Source organism: Mastigoproctus giganteus, chromosome 5 (assembly GCF_048544385.1).
Source record: "Mastigoproctus giganteus isolate SK-2022 chromosome 5, ASM4854438v1, whole genome shotgun sequence".
NCBI lineage: Eukaryota > Metazoa > Arthropoda > Arachnida > Uropygi > Thelyphonidae > Mastigoproctus > Mastigoproctus giganteus.
Window position 1 is genome coordinate 182,954,327 of NC_143579.1, and position 15,927 is coordinate 182,970,253.

The 15,927-nt window shown below is 35.4% G+C and overlaps 1 protein-coding gene across 1 annotated transcript in view; it reads left to right on the forward strand.

Moving 5' to 3' along the window:
• Positions 1-15,927, forward strand: part of Nup107 (nuclear pore complex protein Nup107) — a 446,410-nt gene that overhangs the window by 394,581 nt on the left and 35,902 nt on the right. Inside the window, exon 23 of the mRNA XM_090373566.1 lies at positions 6,913-7,083. Coding sequence (XP_090229692.1) covers positions 6,913-7,083 — 171 coding nt within the window. The remainder of the gene's footprint in view (positions 1-6,912; positions 7,084-15,927) is intronic.

Below are 15,927 nucleotides of genomic sequence, written 5' to 3' on the forward strand. Positions count from 1 at the left end.
CATAGCACACACTTCTTGATTAGACCGGGGTTTGAGCCCATCACCACCAAATATGGCGGATGCGGAAAGGTCAGAGAATGACCACCGCATATTCCCGGAGCAATATGGCCTTAGTTGCTAATGCTCGCTCCAAGTAACAACAACTTTTATTCAAAACAGTGCAATAGCTCGGCCACTTGTGAAGGTTGATTCACAATATGAGATATAATTAAACGATGCATTCATATACTACCTGGGTAGTAGAAATGATGCATGTGCAGTACCCATGCATAGACAATCTCCTTCATACTCTTAGCATTTAGCCAAGAATGTATTTTTAGATTATTAATTATGTCATTAATCATGTGGGCTGAATATTTTTGTGCAATAAAACTGTTCCTAATATATGAAATTTCAGAATAAAGATCATGTTACATATATTAGAAATGTAACAAATGCATTGAGAACCTGATTATAGAAAAGCAATTTTTTAGCATGGAGATCATGATGGGAACAGTAAAGAAAGTATTGCCTTCTTTACTTGTATTGCCCTTACAAATGTGTGTAAGGGCAATACGTTCATTACTAGATTTAGATGTTTTCTAAACATGTTGGTTAATGGGCGACTCTTATTTCTTGTTGTGGACAAATTAAAATAGTTTATACTGCATAATAAGTTTATGGCTTTCTCTGGTTGAGTCCTGTACTGTAACCTACTATATAAATATTTGAATCTGTTGAACAATGGACCAGTGCCATCAGGTGTGCTGACTGAAAATGCATTATCAACAAAATGGATGAAGGACTTGATTCAAGGGAAAAAACATCAAAATGTTTTGTTCAATATATGTGAGGAATAGTTCTGCTAATTGGGCAGAAATTCCCAAACACACTTCTTACATATTTAATGAGAAACGTAAAATATTTGTTTGTCATGATTAACAAACTTGTAAGCTTAATATCTACAGGATTTAATTTTGTACAAGTCTTCAAACTATTGTTACCTAATAAGGACTGTAGGTAGTCTTGTAGAATATTTTACATAATTATGTTATGTATATCTTTCCTACCTCTATCTTGTTAATTAAAGGTAAAAGTAAAGGAAGGAAATTGAAAAACAATTTGCTGATTAAATGGTTTTAACACTTTTGTAACGTATGTACTTAGTTAAGTTTAATATATCTAGTTGTTAGCATGTTATTGTCTCTGAGTTTTGGGAATAGGAAAACAAAAAGAAATGTAAATATTATTACTAATTTGCTACTTACCTTTGTTGTTCACAGTTATTTGTTTATATGTAGTCCTAGTTCATCTGTTTACTTGGTTATTTTGATATATAAACCACACTGCACTTAAAGTAATAACAAAATGGCTGCTTGCAACTAGAGAAGACACTGAATGCATGACATAGCTCAGCACGAAGTTTCCATTACATCATCATTAGAATGTGTTATTGACTTTCCACCGAAAAATGGATGTTATGATATAGAAAGCTATAGTGGAAGAATGCTTTTAAAACTGGGTTGAATTTAAAGGGCTTAAGTTTTGGTATTTCTTCCTGTAGAAGAGTTTACTATTTTTATATTACTGTAGAAATAAGCAAGAATTGTGTAATGTTATAATTCCAGGTGAACTTTAATCTTGCTGAACATTAACTACCTGGGATGGATCTCATCTGTGGTATAAGAAACAAACAACTCCAATTGAATCCAGAAAACAGCTTTTATTTTTACAAATAAAAAAATAATAATAATAGTTTGTTTAATAATATGAATATACAGCCATTTTTGTTATTCTTTTGAGTGAAGCAAGGAAATTAGAAGATGATCTCAACTGGAATTTACTTTGGAAATATCTCTGTTGGGTTACAAACTTGACAGAGTTGGTTTTTTTTTTTATGCTTGACATAAGTATTTATTTATTTATTTATTAGTTGGTTAATGAACACAGTATAACTGACGACTTGAACCTCACAAAAAGTTTGGGAAATCTCAATTGGATAATTCATATTATTGCATTAAAAAGGACCGGAAATTTAATTATAATCAGTTATTCGTCTAAAACCACTTGCATTAATAGATTAATGCTCACGCAGTCTAATGTAAGGTTGACATCTGCATTACTGTACAGTGATTTAAGATCAAAAAATGCCCTTGTAACCTGAAATAATGGCAATGAAAGAGCTTAATTGGCATGTTGGCCCAAAAAATGAGAAAATTTTTATAAATTAAGCAGGATTTAATAAGTTAACCAGATATGATGTGAGTTCTAAAAAAAAGGCAGATTTATGAGACTATAGAATGAAGAGAAATATCAAGTGTGTAGTTTGTTGTTGTCAAAAATATGATGCAAAAGCAAGCTTCTAATACCTATACGTTGTATGGGTGACTGAAAGCTGTTTTTTCCTCCTCCATCCTTAATTTGTTAAGAACAAATCTGGTTTAGCACAAAGCTGATTTATGTTAAATTATTATGTAAAGACTGTGTGTGTTTTGCTGAAGATGAGGTATTTTGTAATTGTACGATTTACAAAAGTAATCAATGTATCACATTGTCCTTGTTGGGGTTTTTTTTTTTTTTTTTTCAATTACAGTACTGTTGTCATTCCTTAATTTTCAGATATCATTTTTCATGTCTTTTGAGATATTATATTTGCTTCTGGCCGTAAGTCATACAGAGTAGGATTTGAAGGAAGGAAAAGTGGACCTGGTAAGGCTCTTTTCCCCCCAGGGCCCATTCTGGGTATCAATACCGCTAAACAACCTTACTTTATCTGTACATATTCTACCTATTAAAAGTTTATAAGCCAGGTAACTACTTGTAAATATTTATGGACGGTAAAGCATATCACCAATTGTACATTCAGTTAAAATCGAGCTTAATCAGAAGTATATCGGTGAAAAAGTAGAAAGCTAATCAGAAGTATGTCAGTGAAAAAAGCTAAGTACCAGATATTTATGTGCAATGTTTGGATTGAAATATATTTTAATACAGTGGTTTAGTTGTTTCCTTGTTTATGAGTGAATTTTTTTCATCTCCCAATGACCAAAGAAACAACTGAATTTTTTTGGAAATGCTTGGGGACGTTCAGTTAAAGTTAGTATCAGAGGAATTTTAATAGCCATATCCCTAACTCTACTTTGTGAACCAATATTTATATGAGATGCAGTCCAGAAATAACCTCAGTTTATTTCTCTTAGGGTTGTTTACATAGCATAAGGTTTATTAGCACATCCTATTTTACTAAATAGTCTCTTTGTCTGTATACAGTTGCTACCACCAAACCTAATGCTCGTCATATCTTGAAAAATCTTCTTCAGAGAGTATGTTATGCCCACTGGTATAATGCTATTCCAACTACATTTCTGGATCAATACTGAGTTCCATAGGAAATCTTTTGGTTTAGTTCCTGTCCTCCCAAAAATGATGTTTATGATAAGCTTGGTCTACTTGGCCAATTTCATCTTTGAAAGACTGTACACTATCTTTAAATTTGTGAACTATGCCAAGAGAAAGTGCAGAGTTGCCACAAACTGTGATGAGCTTGTGATGGAAGTCGCAGGAATTTTCACCTTTTTTAAACAGAAATTTAATGTACCACCTCAAGACCCCAACTTGTAATACTCCTGGAGTGATTTTCTAGGTATTAATACCTCAGAAAATGCCATATGAATGTATTAGGATTTGAAGGACCTAGAACCTAGCTGTATACGTCAGAATACTGCTGCTAATTAAACTTATTTTAATTATATATATGGAGACTTGCCATTCATTACCATGCATAGATATCTCTTACCTAGATTACATCAAACTATATATAGTAAACTATAGTGCTTATGGCAATACAGCCATTCCCAGCCTATTACAATCCATCTCTAGAACTAAATACTGATCCTCTTACTTTCTTCACTGCATTATTGAAGAATAAGAATGTTTGCCTCACAAACCAGAAGTTTCTTATGTTTCCCTGTTAGTTGCAGTAGCACATCATTTTGGTTTAACCATGATCTTGGCAAGTATTATGTTCTGAAGCTGAGATTTAATGATCACATAGAATGCCTGCATAGGAGATTTAATAGCTTACATGGGAGAGCAGAATATAATTTTCACTTTTTACAGCATCCATCTAATATGGATGCTATAATGATCACTTGATATTTACAAAGTATTGTTATAAGTTTGTATGCTGCTAAAATATGAATTTTGCTACTCCCTCACTTCAGAAACTAGTGCATGAACATTAGACTCTTAAATGGATGTTGCATAATAGTTGCCTTTTATTGCTGAATGGCTAAATATGAGGTGATCAAGAAATTTGGGGGACAGTAATTATTTGGGTAATGATGAAGCTTACCAGATATTTGGATGGATCTCCTTCAAAATAGTTTCCTTGATTGCATAGATTGATTCCAATGCCTCTTCTTCTTTAAAGTATTCTGATGGGCTTCTTTTGGAATTGCTAATAGTTCCTCTATTCCATCCTGGATAATTTTCTCAGCCATTGCAAATCTGTGACCTTACAAAGTAGCTTTAAGCTTGGGAAACAAAACAAATCACAGGGATATAAATCTGGTGAGTATTGGAGATGGGTGGGGGGGATCACAGTGGTGGAGTGCTTCACAAGAAGCTCTTGAATGGAAAGTACTGGCTATGCAAGGTTGTTCTTGTGATACAAGCCAGCCATATACTCCAAACAGCCACACTATCACCACAGTACTGTTTGGTATTATTCCTGGTTCCCTGTTTGACCATGCTGAACAAATTCATAATGAAGAATGCTATGTGAGTAAAAATAAGTTATAAGCATGATCTTCACATTTAATCAAGATTGTCTTCCTTTTTTGGGCCTTGGAGAAGACAGTATTCCATTGAAACTGGTTCTTTGTTTCTAGGTTATAGCCACACATCCATGATTCAAAACAAGTAATGGTGGAAGAAATAAAGTGTGGTGTCGAAAGCAGTATACTGAGGAAGATCCTGACATGTGCACAAATTTGACTGAAACACATCACATTCCAAAATCTTGTGTTAAAATCGATTCACACTAACAATTTCGTGAGTAGTTGAATGTCGATCACTCCTGATTAGGTATCACAAATGCACACTATTGAATGAATCATTGGTTTTTAAAGTTGAAGGGCAGCTATAGAGCAAGGGTTATCATCAGTGGACAAGCAAACTTTGCAAGTCACAGAGTCCACTGTAAATTCAGACTGCTACAGATAAACAGGTGAATCATATGTTGCTGTGACCCTCCAGTTTCAGAATTCATGGTCAGTCCCTGAACATTTTGGTACCAAGCTATGCAAAAATGTTCATAGGTATAATAATGTTATGATGTCTGTCAGAATAACCCTCCTCTGTGGAGTATCCAGAGCTTTGCTGAGACTGCCTTATTAAAAACAAGGTAGTCTCTGCGGTATAACATTTATTATAAAATACAAGCATTTCCAACAACACAGGTACTCCCATTGCAGGAAATATTGTCCTTTCAGTAGATCACATCATTAAAGCTTAATAAACCTTGTCAACTTCAAGTTGAAGCAATTCCAGATAACTGCTGGAGAAATCAACCATCTACATTGTCCTATAACATGGTATACATAAATTATGTGGAAATTAAGTGTCACCTCTTGTCTACCCTCTGTGAATAGTCAGATCTATAACTCTGTTATGGACTAATACATTTTCATATTAGATTCCATAACTCTATATAAATATTATTTTTCTCTTTTTGATTTACCTCATTGTAAGACTCCTTACCACATTTTCTGCAATGATTTATATTGTTTCTAGTATTGTGTATACCTTACTTAGCATAAATGAAAATTTATTTACAGTCATTCCACAAGATTTAATTTAATCAATTTTTGTGATGGTGGAAAACTTCCAAGAGGTGGTTACATACCCTTACAAGGGCAGCCAGAACAAGGATCATCTAAAATTGAAATATTTTTGATCATCATTGAAACTCTTATATGAATTTATAGAGGGTGTCTCAAAAATACACGGCATAACTTCAGGAATGAGTTCCTCATATGTAGACAATAAAAATATTTTATATCAACATAGTTCCAGAAATGCTTGGTTCCCGAGTTATTAACCGGAATGTCTTATCTCCCGCAGGTGATTTCCTTCATCACAAGGTACTGACAGAATCTGGTGGTTTTCCATTCCAACCATGTACACAAATCAGGAGCAAGCGGGTATGCACTTTATGTACCATTTGGCAGGACGGCAATGCTCTGGAGGCTCGTCGTTTGTACCACGAAAGGTTCCCAGAATGAAGATGTCCATACTGGAAAACGTTTGAAGGTATCCATCGCCGCCTTTATGAACATGGGACCTTTACACCTCATGCTGCCGACAGAGGACGACCAAGATCTACGACTCCTGAAGTAGAGGAGATTTTGGACGTTGTGCATGCCACTCCTAGAATCAGCACACGCAGAATAGCAATGCAACTGGCTGTTCAACGTTTGACTATTTGGAGAGTCTTGCGAGAACACCAGCTGTATCCTTAACATCTGCAACGGGTACAGGCCTTGTCACCAATTTGGCATCGTCTTCGTGAGTCTATGCGATGTCAATGTGAGGCCTGTATTCAGGCAGAAGGTGGACATTTTGAACAATTACTATAAGGTGATGTGAACAGTTAAGTGTCATAGACAGACCTTCAAAACTCGGAAACCAAGCATTTCCAGAACTATGTTGATATAAAATATTTTTGTTGTCTACATATGAGGAACTCATTCCTGAAGTTATGTTGTGTATTTTTGAGGCACCCTGTATATTAATTATTCATTCTTCAATGTTGCTGAATGAATGTGTTTAACAGTGACTCCTGAATTTCATAACATATAACTTTTTATTGTTATATTTTATTTCATTTTTTTTCACTTCCATATTTTATATTTAATTCATTTCAAATAGGAAGCCCATGATGCATTTAATGACTGGTTTCAGTTGTTTCATCATTATAAACCAGAAAAACCACTGCCACCTGGAGACAAGTTCACAGAAAGAATAATATATGAACACTGCATGAAGCAATATGAGGCTGAAATAGCAAGGTGGGAAGATTCTCTGCGTGCACAAACAAAGGTCAGTGATTTTGTTATTATAGTTTTTTTCATACCACTGGAGCAAAATTTGCAGATTCTAAAAGAAATTAATATGCTTATTCTAAAAATACAAAATTTGTCTCCATTGCATTTCCATTGAAACATATATGGAAATTTTAGTAATGCAGTGATGACCAATTTTAAATATCATATAATAATACATATGCTATCTTAAAAATGAATTTTATTCGTACTTTGATCAAATATATAATGTACTACATATGTTATATTTCCTTATGTTTACCACTCAGAGTTTTTGTTATCATCCATTTTGCTTTCCCTCTTAAGAAATTAGCAGTAATCTCCCATCATGGATATATACTGATGAAAGCATTCTCCTTACTCATTACTTGCGTCTCCCAAATTTCGAATTTAAAAAAAAAAAAAAACTGATAATGGGAATGACGAGGGGGAAAATTTTTAAAAGACATTTCGCGATCCATATCTTTATAACATTACAGTAAAGTTGACACAAAATATTCATAATTATCTTCTTTCCTTCTACCTAGAAATATATGTACAACTGCTTTAAATGATAGCCAAGTTGCTGGTTCAATATTCTGTAGCTTTGTTTCAAATGCATCATTTTTGAAAGTCGTGGTACTTAATTGCACTCAGGATAATGGACAAACTTTTATATGCTTATTTCAAGCCAACAGCATGAAGTAGAGAAACAAATGAGAGTGCATTTCTATCTTAATATAAAACTACTTTTAAAATTAATTTTGAGGCATTCGTAAATGTTTACCATTCTTTAAGATTGTGTTCGATACCCAGTTCATTCAGAAGACCACATGATATCGTTACAGAAACATGTCTTCCGTAATGTTTCTGTCAAGATTTTAAAATCACTTTTTTGATGTTTTGATATACTGTAATTTTAGTTACTGCTTCAAGTAACTTCAGATAACTAACACTGTTTTAACTTAGAATCAAGGAGTTCTTGCTCTTTAGATAAGTTTAAATCATGAACTAAGTCAGTCTACTCTTCTTGTTTAATTAAGTGTGATGGGTTATAATTTTTTGGATAGTAGTCCAAATCTGTTGACGTTGATGTTCATCCAAGTGTGCAACACAAAGATCTTCACTATATTCATCACCTCTTCCTTTATATTGTGATTTTGGGTGATCTAGTATCGGTAGGTCTTCGTTATGTAGAACAGGCCTTACTGACATTATGTTAGGATATTTGAGCTGCTTTTCTGTACATCTGAATATTTTTGTAATATGGAAAACAACAGTTGTCAGTGTGTTTGCAAGGTTCTCACCACACCATAGGAACAACAGAGGCACACTTTTAATTTTCTCAGTTAAGCACACCCACAGATTTGTGGTGCAGGTAATACAGCACATAAGTACCCCCAAATTTTGTCCTGATCACCAGTCTTGCAACCAAAGTACAAAGAATTTGCATGTTTTACTGTAGATTTTCTTCCTCTGGATTTTTTTTTTTTTTTTTTTTGTAAACTTTCCATTTAGAAAAATTGCAAACAATATACAATAGATACACAGATAAACTGTATGTGTGCTCATGCTACAACTATCTTCACATTACTAAAGGGATGGGAGGGAAAGACAAGGTTGAACATGTTGAACTTCCTTAAATACTATTTGTGAGCACATGCAAATATTAGGTAATACAACAGATCAGTATAATATCTACTTCCCTAAGTTGCAGTAAGACATACTTATTATGGGTAAATACAAACACCTGTATATGTAGAAACAGTGATGCGAAATTTTAAGAATTATTTTTAAAACCCGTGCATAAAAAATAACTGCAAACAGCTGATATATTAGTGGAGGTGAAAACTGCTGAAAACTGAAGGTCATCCTGAAACAAAAAAAAAAAATTGATGTCAAAATGAAGGAAGTACCAGATGAACCAGTCTTGCTGGACTTGGCACATCATGGCCTTAGTTGCTCTTGCACCATATAAATCAAAAATAAAATAAAATCAGTCTTGGAACTTTTTGCTGAGTTTTTGCATGGCTGTTGGCCAGCAGATGAATCTGCTAGCCAAACAGCCATTTTTCCCACCTAAAAATGGTAAATCTTGGACTGGGAAAAATAAGCCCTCGGGACTTTGGAAACTGACCAGCAGATTCATCTGAGATGTTTTCCTAAAATGATGGCACCTGGTCTCTGTTCTTCAATATGGAACACGCATATGCCATAACTTGGAGATTTGGTATTTTAAAAGACTTTTATAGCCTTGGTCTTGGAGGTCACCTCCCAATTTTATTTAAAACTTTCTGTCATTAGTCTTTCCAAGTTCATGTACAGTCCATGAGGTGCTCCCTCTTCTTGGTTCTTTTTTCCAAGAAGAGGGAGCACCTCAGGGTTTTAAGTGTGATGCTTTTCATCATCAGAGTGAATTCCATTATGGAACATCCTCACCTGTCATTAGTATCCTATATGTTGGTGACTTACCTTATTTTCCCAATCACAGAACATCAAGTACGTTGAAAGACAACTGCAGCTTGCCATTTATCATCTCAGCTCCTGGGCAATGACTAATGGTTTCAATTTCTTTCCACAAAATGTAATTAACGTACATTTTTGTCATTAACAGAATCTTCATTCTGAACTCTGAGGTTTACACATCACGGTAAACAAGGTTTTGCCATCACTAATGCAATCCCTTCCAGCCTGCAACTACTCCCTTAACAACTAAAGGAAGGCTAGCATGCTATCTTCTTTCTTCCTGCAACTGTACTCAGTTCACCCAGCTCAATGTTCTGACCTCTTGCCAATCTAAACATATAGTTCAAAGTCAGAACTGTCTGAGATGTGCTGCTTTCTTTCCAGGCACTGATATCCCAGTGGTATGTACACTGCAGAATTGCACACTCTATAATGCTGGCCTCAGATCACATACAAACCTGCCACCACTAAAGATATGTTATATATACTGATTCTATCAGTTCACTGCTAGCCTTACCAACTATGACATATAATTCTCATCCAGCCTTGTACTGGGTACAATAGAGGCTACATAATCTTTTGGAATCAAATTTCTTCATTTCTTTTTTGCTGGATCCCCCAGAAACATTGGGACCAAGGATAATGATTTTGCTGACATCATTATCAGTTTATTCAGATTCATAGTCAAATTGGCGATGGATCTGAATAACTGTTCCACTAGTCCCCTGTACAGAATACTGCAAATAATGTGAAGAAATCTGTTTTCCCATTGGTGCCACTCATGTGGACAGTCTTGCAACAATTATACAGCTTGGTTCTCACCACAAAAGACCGTTTGTCTGTAATCTTACTATGCCAGTCCAATCTGTGTAGTAACCATAAAGATTTTGGTCATGCAGGGGGGGGGGTCATCTGCTGAGGGCAGATGACCCTCCTGTATGTAAGCACTTACATTGTTTATTAACTGTCATGATTTGATCAATGCCCACTACTTACATTTTAGCATTTTTAACAATCTGACTGAGCCCTCTCCTGATAATTATTTGACTAACATCATTATCAGGTTATTCAGGTATAGCCAAATTAGCAGTGAACCAGAATAACCTTTTCTTATCAGTCCCCTGTACAGACTACTACAAATAAACCTTTTTTTTTCCCAAGAGGAGGGAGCACCTCAGGGTTTTAAATATGATGCTTTTCACCAAGAGTGAATTTGTTTCTGTATACACTCTTGTTTTCTATTGAGATTTACTTGTTTATGGTTTTTAAGCATTTTTACATAACTTGATTTTTGAAGTATTTCTTTGCACTTGGCATGTGATAGCCTAATTTGCCTGTGAATCATACAAATTCAGATTAAATCAGATTTAATGGTCATTTCGAGTACTTTTTAATAATAACTTGTCTGTTTGTTTTAATTGCCTTGAATTTGTCCAATAAGTGCTGCCATCTCTTAAATGCAAGTTTTTTTAACCCATATTTTATAATTTTTACATATTTTTTTATAAAAATTTCATGAAAGAAAAAATGTTTAGGTTAAGTTTCCCTAATGACCTGCAAGGCATGCATCGTATGAATTTTGAATAATCTGAGAGGATGGGCATCACCTTCAATTTGATTTCCTTTATAATCTTATACGGGGTATGTGTGGTGGAAATCTGCCTCAGTTTTCTTCCACCCCACTTTGTAAACATCTTTTACTCTGAGCTTTCTAATACCTTCCAAGGTTTCATAATTTATATTGGCAGTAATAAAATATTTTTAGTGACAATTCAACAAATGCAATTAAAAGTTGTAATCTGATTTTTTTCAGCAGGATAATTTGCTTTATTGGCAACCTCTGACATAGGAAACAATGAATTCACCCAACTTTGCTGTGTATTTGCTGTTACTTTGCATCTGGAACAAATAGTAATTCTGTTTATTTTGTCATGGGCTAATCATTCAAAAAAAAAACTTACTTTCTTATTTGCTTGTTTCGTTCCATTGTAAATAATGCATGGGAGTCTTCACAAGGGAATGATATATGGAGTCAAAAAAAAAATGAAATGATGTTATGAAAAAAATTTTTTTAGAAACTTGACTTGAATGGATAAATAATAGAATAAGTGAATAGTTATTTAACTATTCATTCAATAAACTAAATATTACAATCATATTTTTATTGTTTATAATATTCAATTCACAATTGAAGGAGAAAAGTCTAGGAAATGTTCGGGATGAGGAAGCTTATAAGTATTAAGAGAAGTTTTCATAGAATAACTAGTGGTGTTATGACTACACTAATACACCTCTAATGTGTGTCATGTGAAAATTGCTTGAATTTGAAACACACGCAGAGGAAAACTCTGTAAATGTAAAATACACACTTTACTTTCTAGAATCCTTTAAGATCTGACACATTAAAAAAAAAAAAACATTTTTCAATCTCATCATCATCATGGGTTCCTTCAGTCTCTGCGACTGTTTGGTAGCACCGATGACTTTTTTCCACATCTCTCTCTCTCTCTCTCTCTCTGTGTGTGTGTGTGTGTGTGTGTGTGTGTGTGTGTGTGTGTGTGTGTGTGTGTGTGTGTGTGTGTGTGTGTGTGTGTTGAGTACCAGCTTCCTCAAGTCCTGCTATGGTTTTGTTGTATCCCTTTGCAGTTGCTTTACGAAATTGTTTCTGGGTTGCCCTCTGGGTCTAGTTCCATTAATCTTTTCTTCTATAATAAGGCTTAACATTTCACTGTGTCTTAGGTTATATCCGAACCACCTTCCTCTTCGCTCCTTGATTAGGTTTATCGTTTTTCTCCTAACTCTTCTAAGACTTCTTCATTGGTCGTTTTTTCGGTCCAGCTTATTTTCTCCAGCACCACATCTCAAATGCTTCAATTCTCTATTTGTCTCGTTTGTTTATCGTCCAGGTTTCCGATGCATATAGGGTCGTGTTCAAAACATAAGATTTTAGAATTCTTTACTTTATATGCACATTCAAATACTTTGTCAGAATTTTTTGTTTTTCCTTGAAAGCTTGTTTTGCTTGCTCAATTCTTGCTATTATTTCGTTGGTGCATCTTGCATCAGCATTTGTCCTAAATATTTAAATTTTGCTACTTGTTCAATATTATTGTGCTTTGGGGTCCTTTGAGAATATCATGCACTTCGTTTTGTTCATGTTAATTTTCAATTTGCCTCAAATGCTATACTGCTCCAATTTGTACAGCAGTCTTCCATGTGCAACAGTATCAAAATCCTTTCTAAGATCCAAATATATTATATCAAAGTTATTCCCTGCATCCAGTTCCTTTGTGACCACATCATAGTATCCAGTCAAATTGGAAAGGCAAGACTTTCCCCTCAACAAAACCATGCTGTGTCCAAGCTATAACTGAAGTCTTGTCTAGGTGATCCTGCAGTGCTCATCATATACTCCCTCCTATCATGTCTGGGCAGAATTGCAGACACTTTCAAATTCAACCCTAGCGGGTGTTGTTCACCCGCTCAGCCATAATAAGAAACAGGAATAAATTAGAATCAGTACAAAGGACAATACTTCTCACCATTACCAGAGCATGTCACATAGTGAGCACACCTGCCCCACAGTTGTTGGCCGGAGCTCTCCCACTTTATCTGGAAGTAGCCAAAAGAGACTTGTATTATAGACTTAAAAACTGCATACCCACAGAATTTCCGGGGATAGCCCTTGATACAGCCAGCACCTTCAATGCTGAAAGAAAAAGAATAGCCACAAAGCTCCATGAGCTATGGCAAACAAAATGGGAGCAGGAAACCAGAGGTCTAGTTACCAAAAGGTTTCTGCCACAGCTGGCAATGGTCAGCCCAAAGCCACCTAAGTGGTATGCCCCTGGACTTTTTACAACATTCATATTAACAGATCACAGCTCTCTAAAGGCAAACTGACTGATGACCAAAATTGCACCTGTGGCGAGAGTAAAGACTGGACACACATTCTATATGAATGTATAATTTATGACATCCCCCCAGAACACAGCTAATAGCACAGCTTGGCCCTCTTCCAAGGGGAGAATAACATCTATTGATTATAGAAGAGGAAAATTATAAAGCCTTCACAACCTTTGCACAGAAAGTATTCAAAATGTGCAGAACTATCCAAAGAATAGCAATTCAGCCCCCTAGAAATTAAATAATAAACACTGGTTAAAATTGCCCACGCCTCCCACCATGCCCAGACGATGACCTAATAACTGTCAGGACAGCAGTATTCTATGCCCTGACATGACAAAACAGGATTGAACTCAGTACCCTCTAGGACTACCCTGACAAGTGTAGGAACATGGGCCCCACACCAAATGAATAACCATGTTGGTGGAGGGAGCTGTTCAGGCAGACAGGGAAGCAGATTTGCTGAAAAATATCAGTAAGCTAGTAGCAAGGGGGTGCAATGTAGAATGAAAGACAGAATGAATAGGCTGGTCACTGAGTGAAAGAGTGAATCAGGAATTATGGTAAAAGGAAATAAATGTCAATTTTTGTGAAAGAAAGACAGACCCAGCATGAGGGAGAGTGAATGAGTATTATGGTGAATGGGAATTAGTGGAAAAGCAAATGTAATTTGCTGAAAGAATACAAAGTTAATACTTACAGTACTTTATATATACTAACAACACTATCACTGCATTCTCCCCTGGCCTGCAAAAAACTTGCAGCTAGGACAGCACCACAACTGAAGAATAATAGTAAGTTGAGTTGCCCAGAGAGTGCAGTGCAGATAGCAAGAGTCGAACAAATGAAATGAAAGAGAAGAGTGAATGAGAGTGTAAGTGTGTGAGAAAAAGAACACAAACCATAAATGTTAAAGTGAAGTTCACGCTAACCCTAGTTTTAATCTTTTATATTCTTTCTTATTTAGCTTAATTATTAAACATTAGTATTTAACTTACATTACACACCATTGCATCTCCCCCTCCCTCGTGTGTGAGAAAGATATGAATGAGTGAGTGGGAAAAAAATAAATATGTGTTTATATATATATACACAGTGAAACTTCTCCTAACGGACATTTTCAAATTCCCCAACTCTCCTCTATTGGTTTTAACGTGTTTTCAGCTTCTGTCTAGCGGACATTCTCTGTAACTGATGCGGACAGGCAATCTGCACTGTTTCGTTTAGATTAGCACTTAATTTGATCTCCCGATAACAGACAGTGGGCAAGCTCACGGCCCTTTTTTCTAGGAACGTTTCTTCCACATATTGCCTCAATCGTGTGTTTATTTTCTCTTTCCGATTCTCTGAATTTTATCAAGGTTTACGTCGCGGTTCTAAACCCTTTTTCAAGAATTTTAAGGCACGTGTAAAACTTCTGATGAATTTGGTGTGCTGTGGGGGGGGGATTTTGTCAGCCTTTTGTCTTTTGAGTTTCAGTTTTCAGTTTTGTTCAGTGTCGTGTGAAGTGCACGATGTCTTCTCGTAAACATTTAACTTTAAAAGATAAAGTCTAACTCATTAATACGTATGATCGGCAAAAAAATAGTGTTCGCAATCTCGCTGCAAAATTCAAAATCGGGAAGACGTAGGTAAGCGACATCCTAAAGAAAAAAAATGAACTGCTCAAACAATTTTGGCAACACGTAAATCATCACATAAAACATCAGGCTCAAAAATCATTCCCGAAAACTGTTGGACTTCAAACTGACAATGTTACGTATGAGTGGTTTTGTCGCGCACGTGCTAAAAAAATTCCCATTAATGGGAATTTTTTTTACATCTGTCGATTTCGCAACCCCCAAAAGGCTTTGGAAGTTGCGAAATCTATGGGAGTAAATGAGTTCAAAGCTTCTGTGGGATGGCTAGACAAGTTCAAAACTCAGCATAAAATTTCTTGGAAAACCGTAAGTGGTGAAGGTGGATCTGTTGATATTGGGGTTGTAACAGAGTGGACCATCAAATTGGAAGATTTATGTCGTGATTTTGAAGCTAAGGATATTTACAACTGTGACGAAATGGTTGTTTTTTAAAGCTCTTCCTGAAAAAACAATGAGTCTAAAAAACGAAAAGCGCCAGGGCGGAAAAATTTCTAAGGAATGCTTGACTGTACTATTGTGTACAAATATGCTGGAAGACTTTGAACAACCTCTTGTTATAGGAAAACCACAAAATCCTCGTTGTTTCAAGGGCATAAAGTTGAATCTTTTGAATATTGACTGGAAGTCGAATAAAAAAGTGTGGATGACACAAGATATCATGAGCGAATGGATAAGTCACTTTAACCAAAACATGATTCGTCAAAACAGAAAAATTATTCTTTTCATGGATAATGCTGCATCTCACCCGCACATCGAATTATCCAACATTCAAATCGTTTTTCTGCCACCAACCACATCTGCAGAGTGTCAGCCCTTGGATCAAGGGATAATAAAAAATTTTAAACTTCACT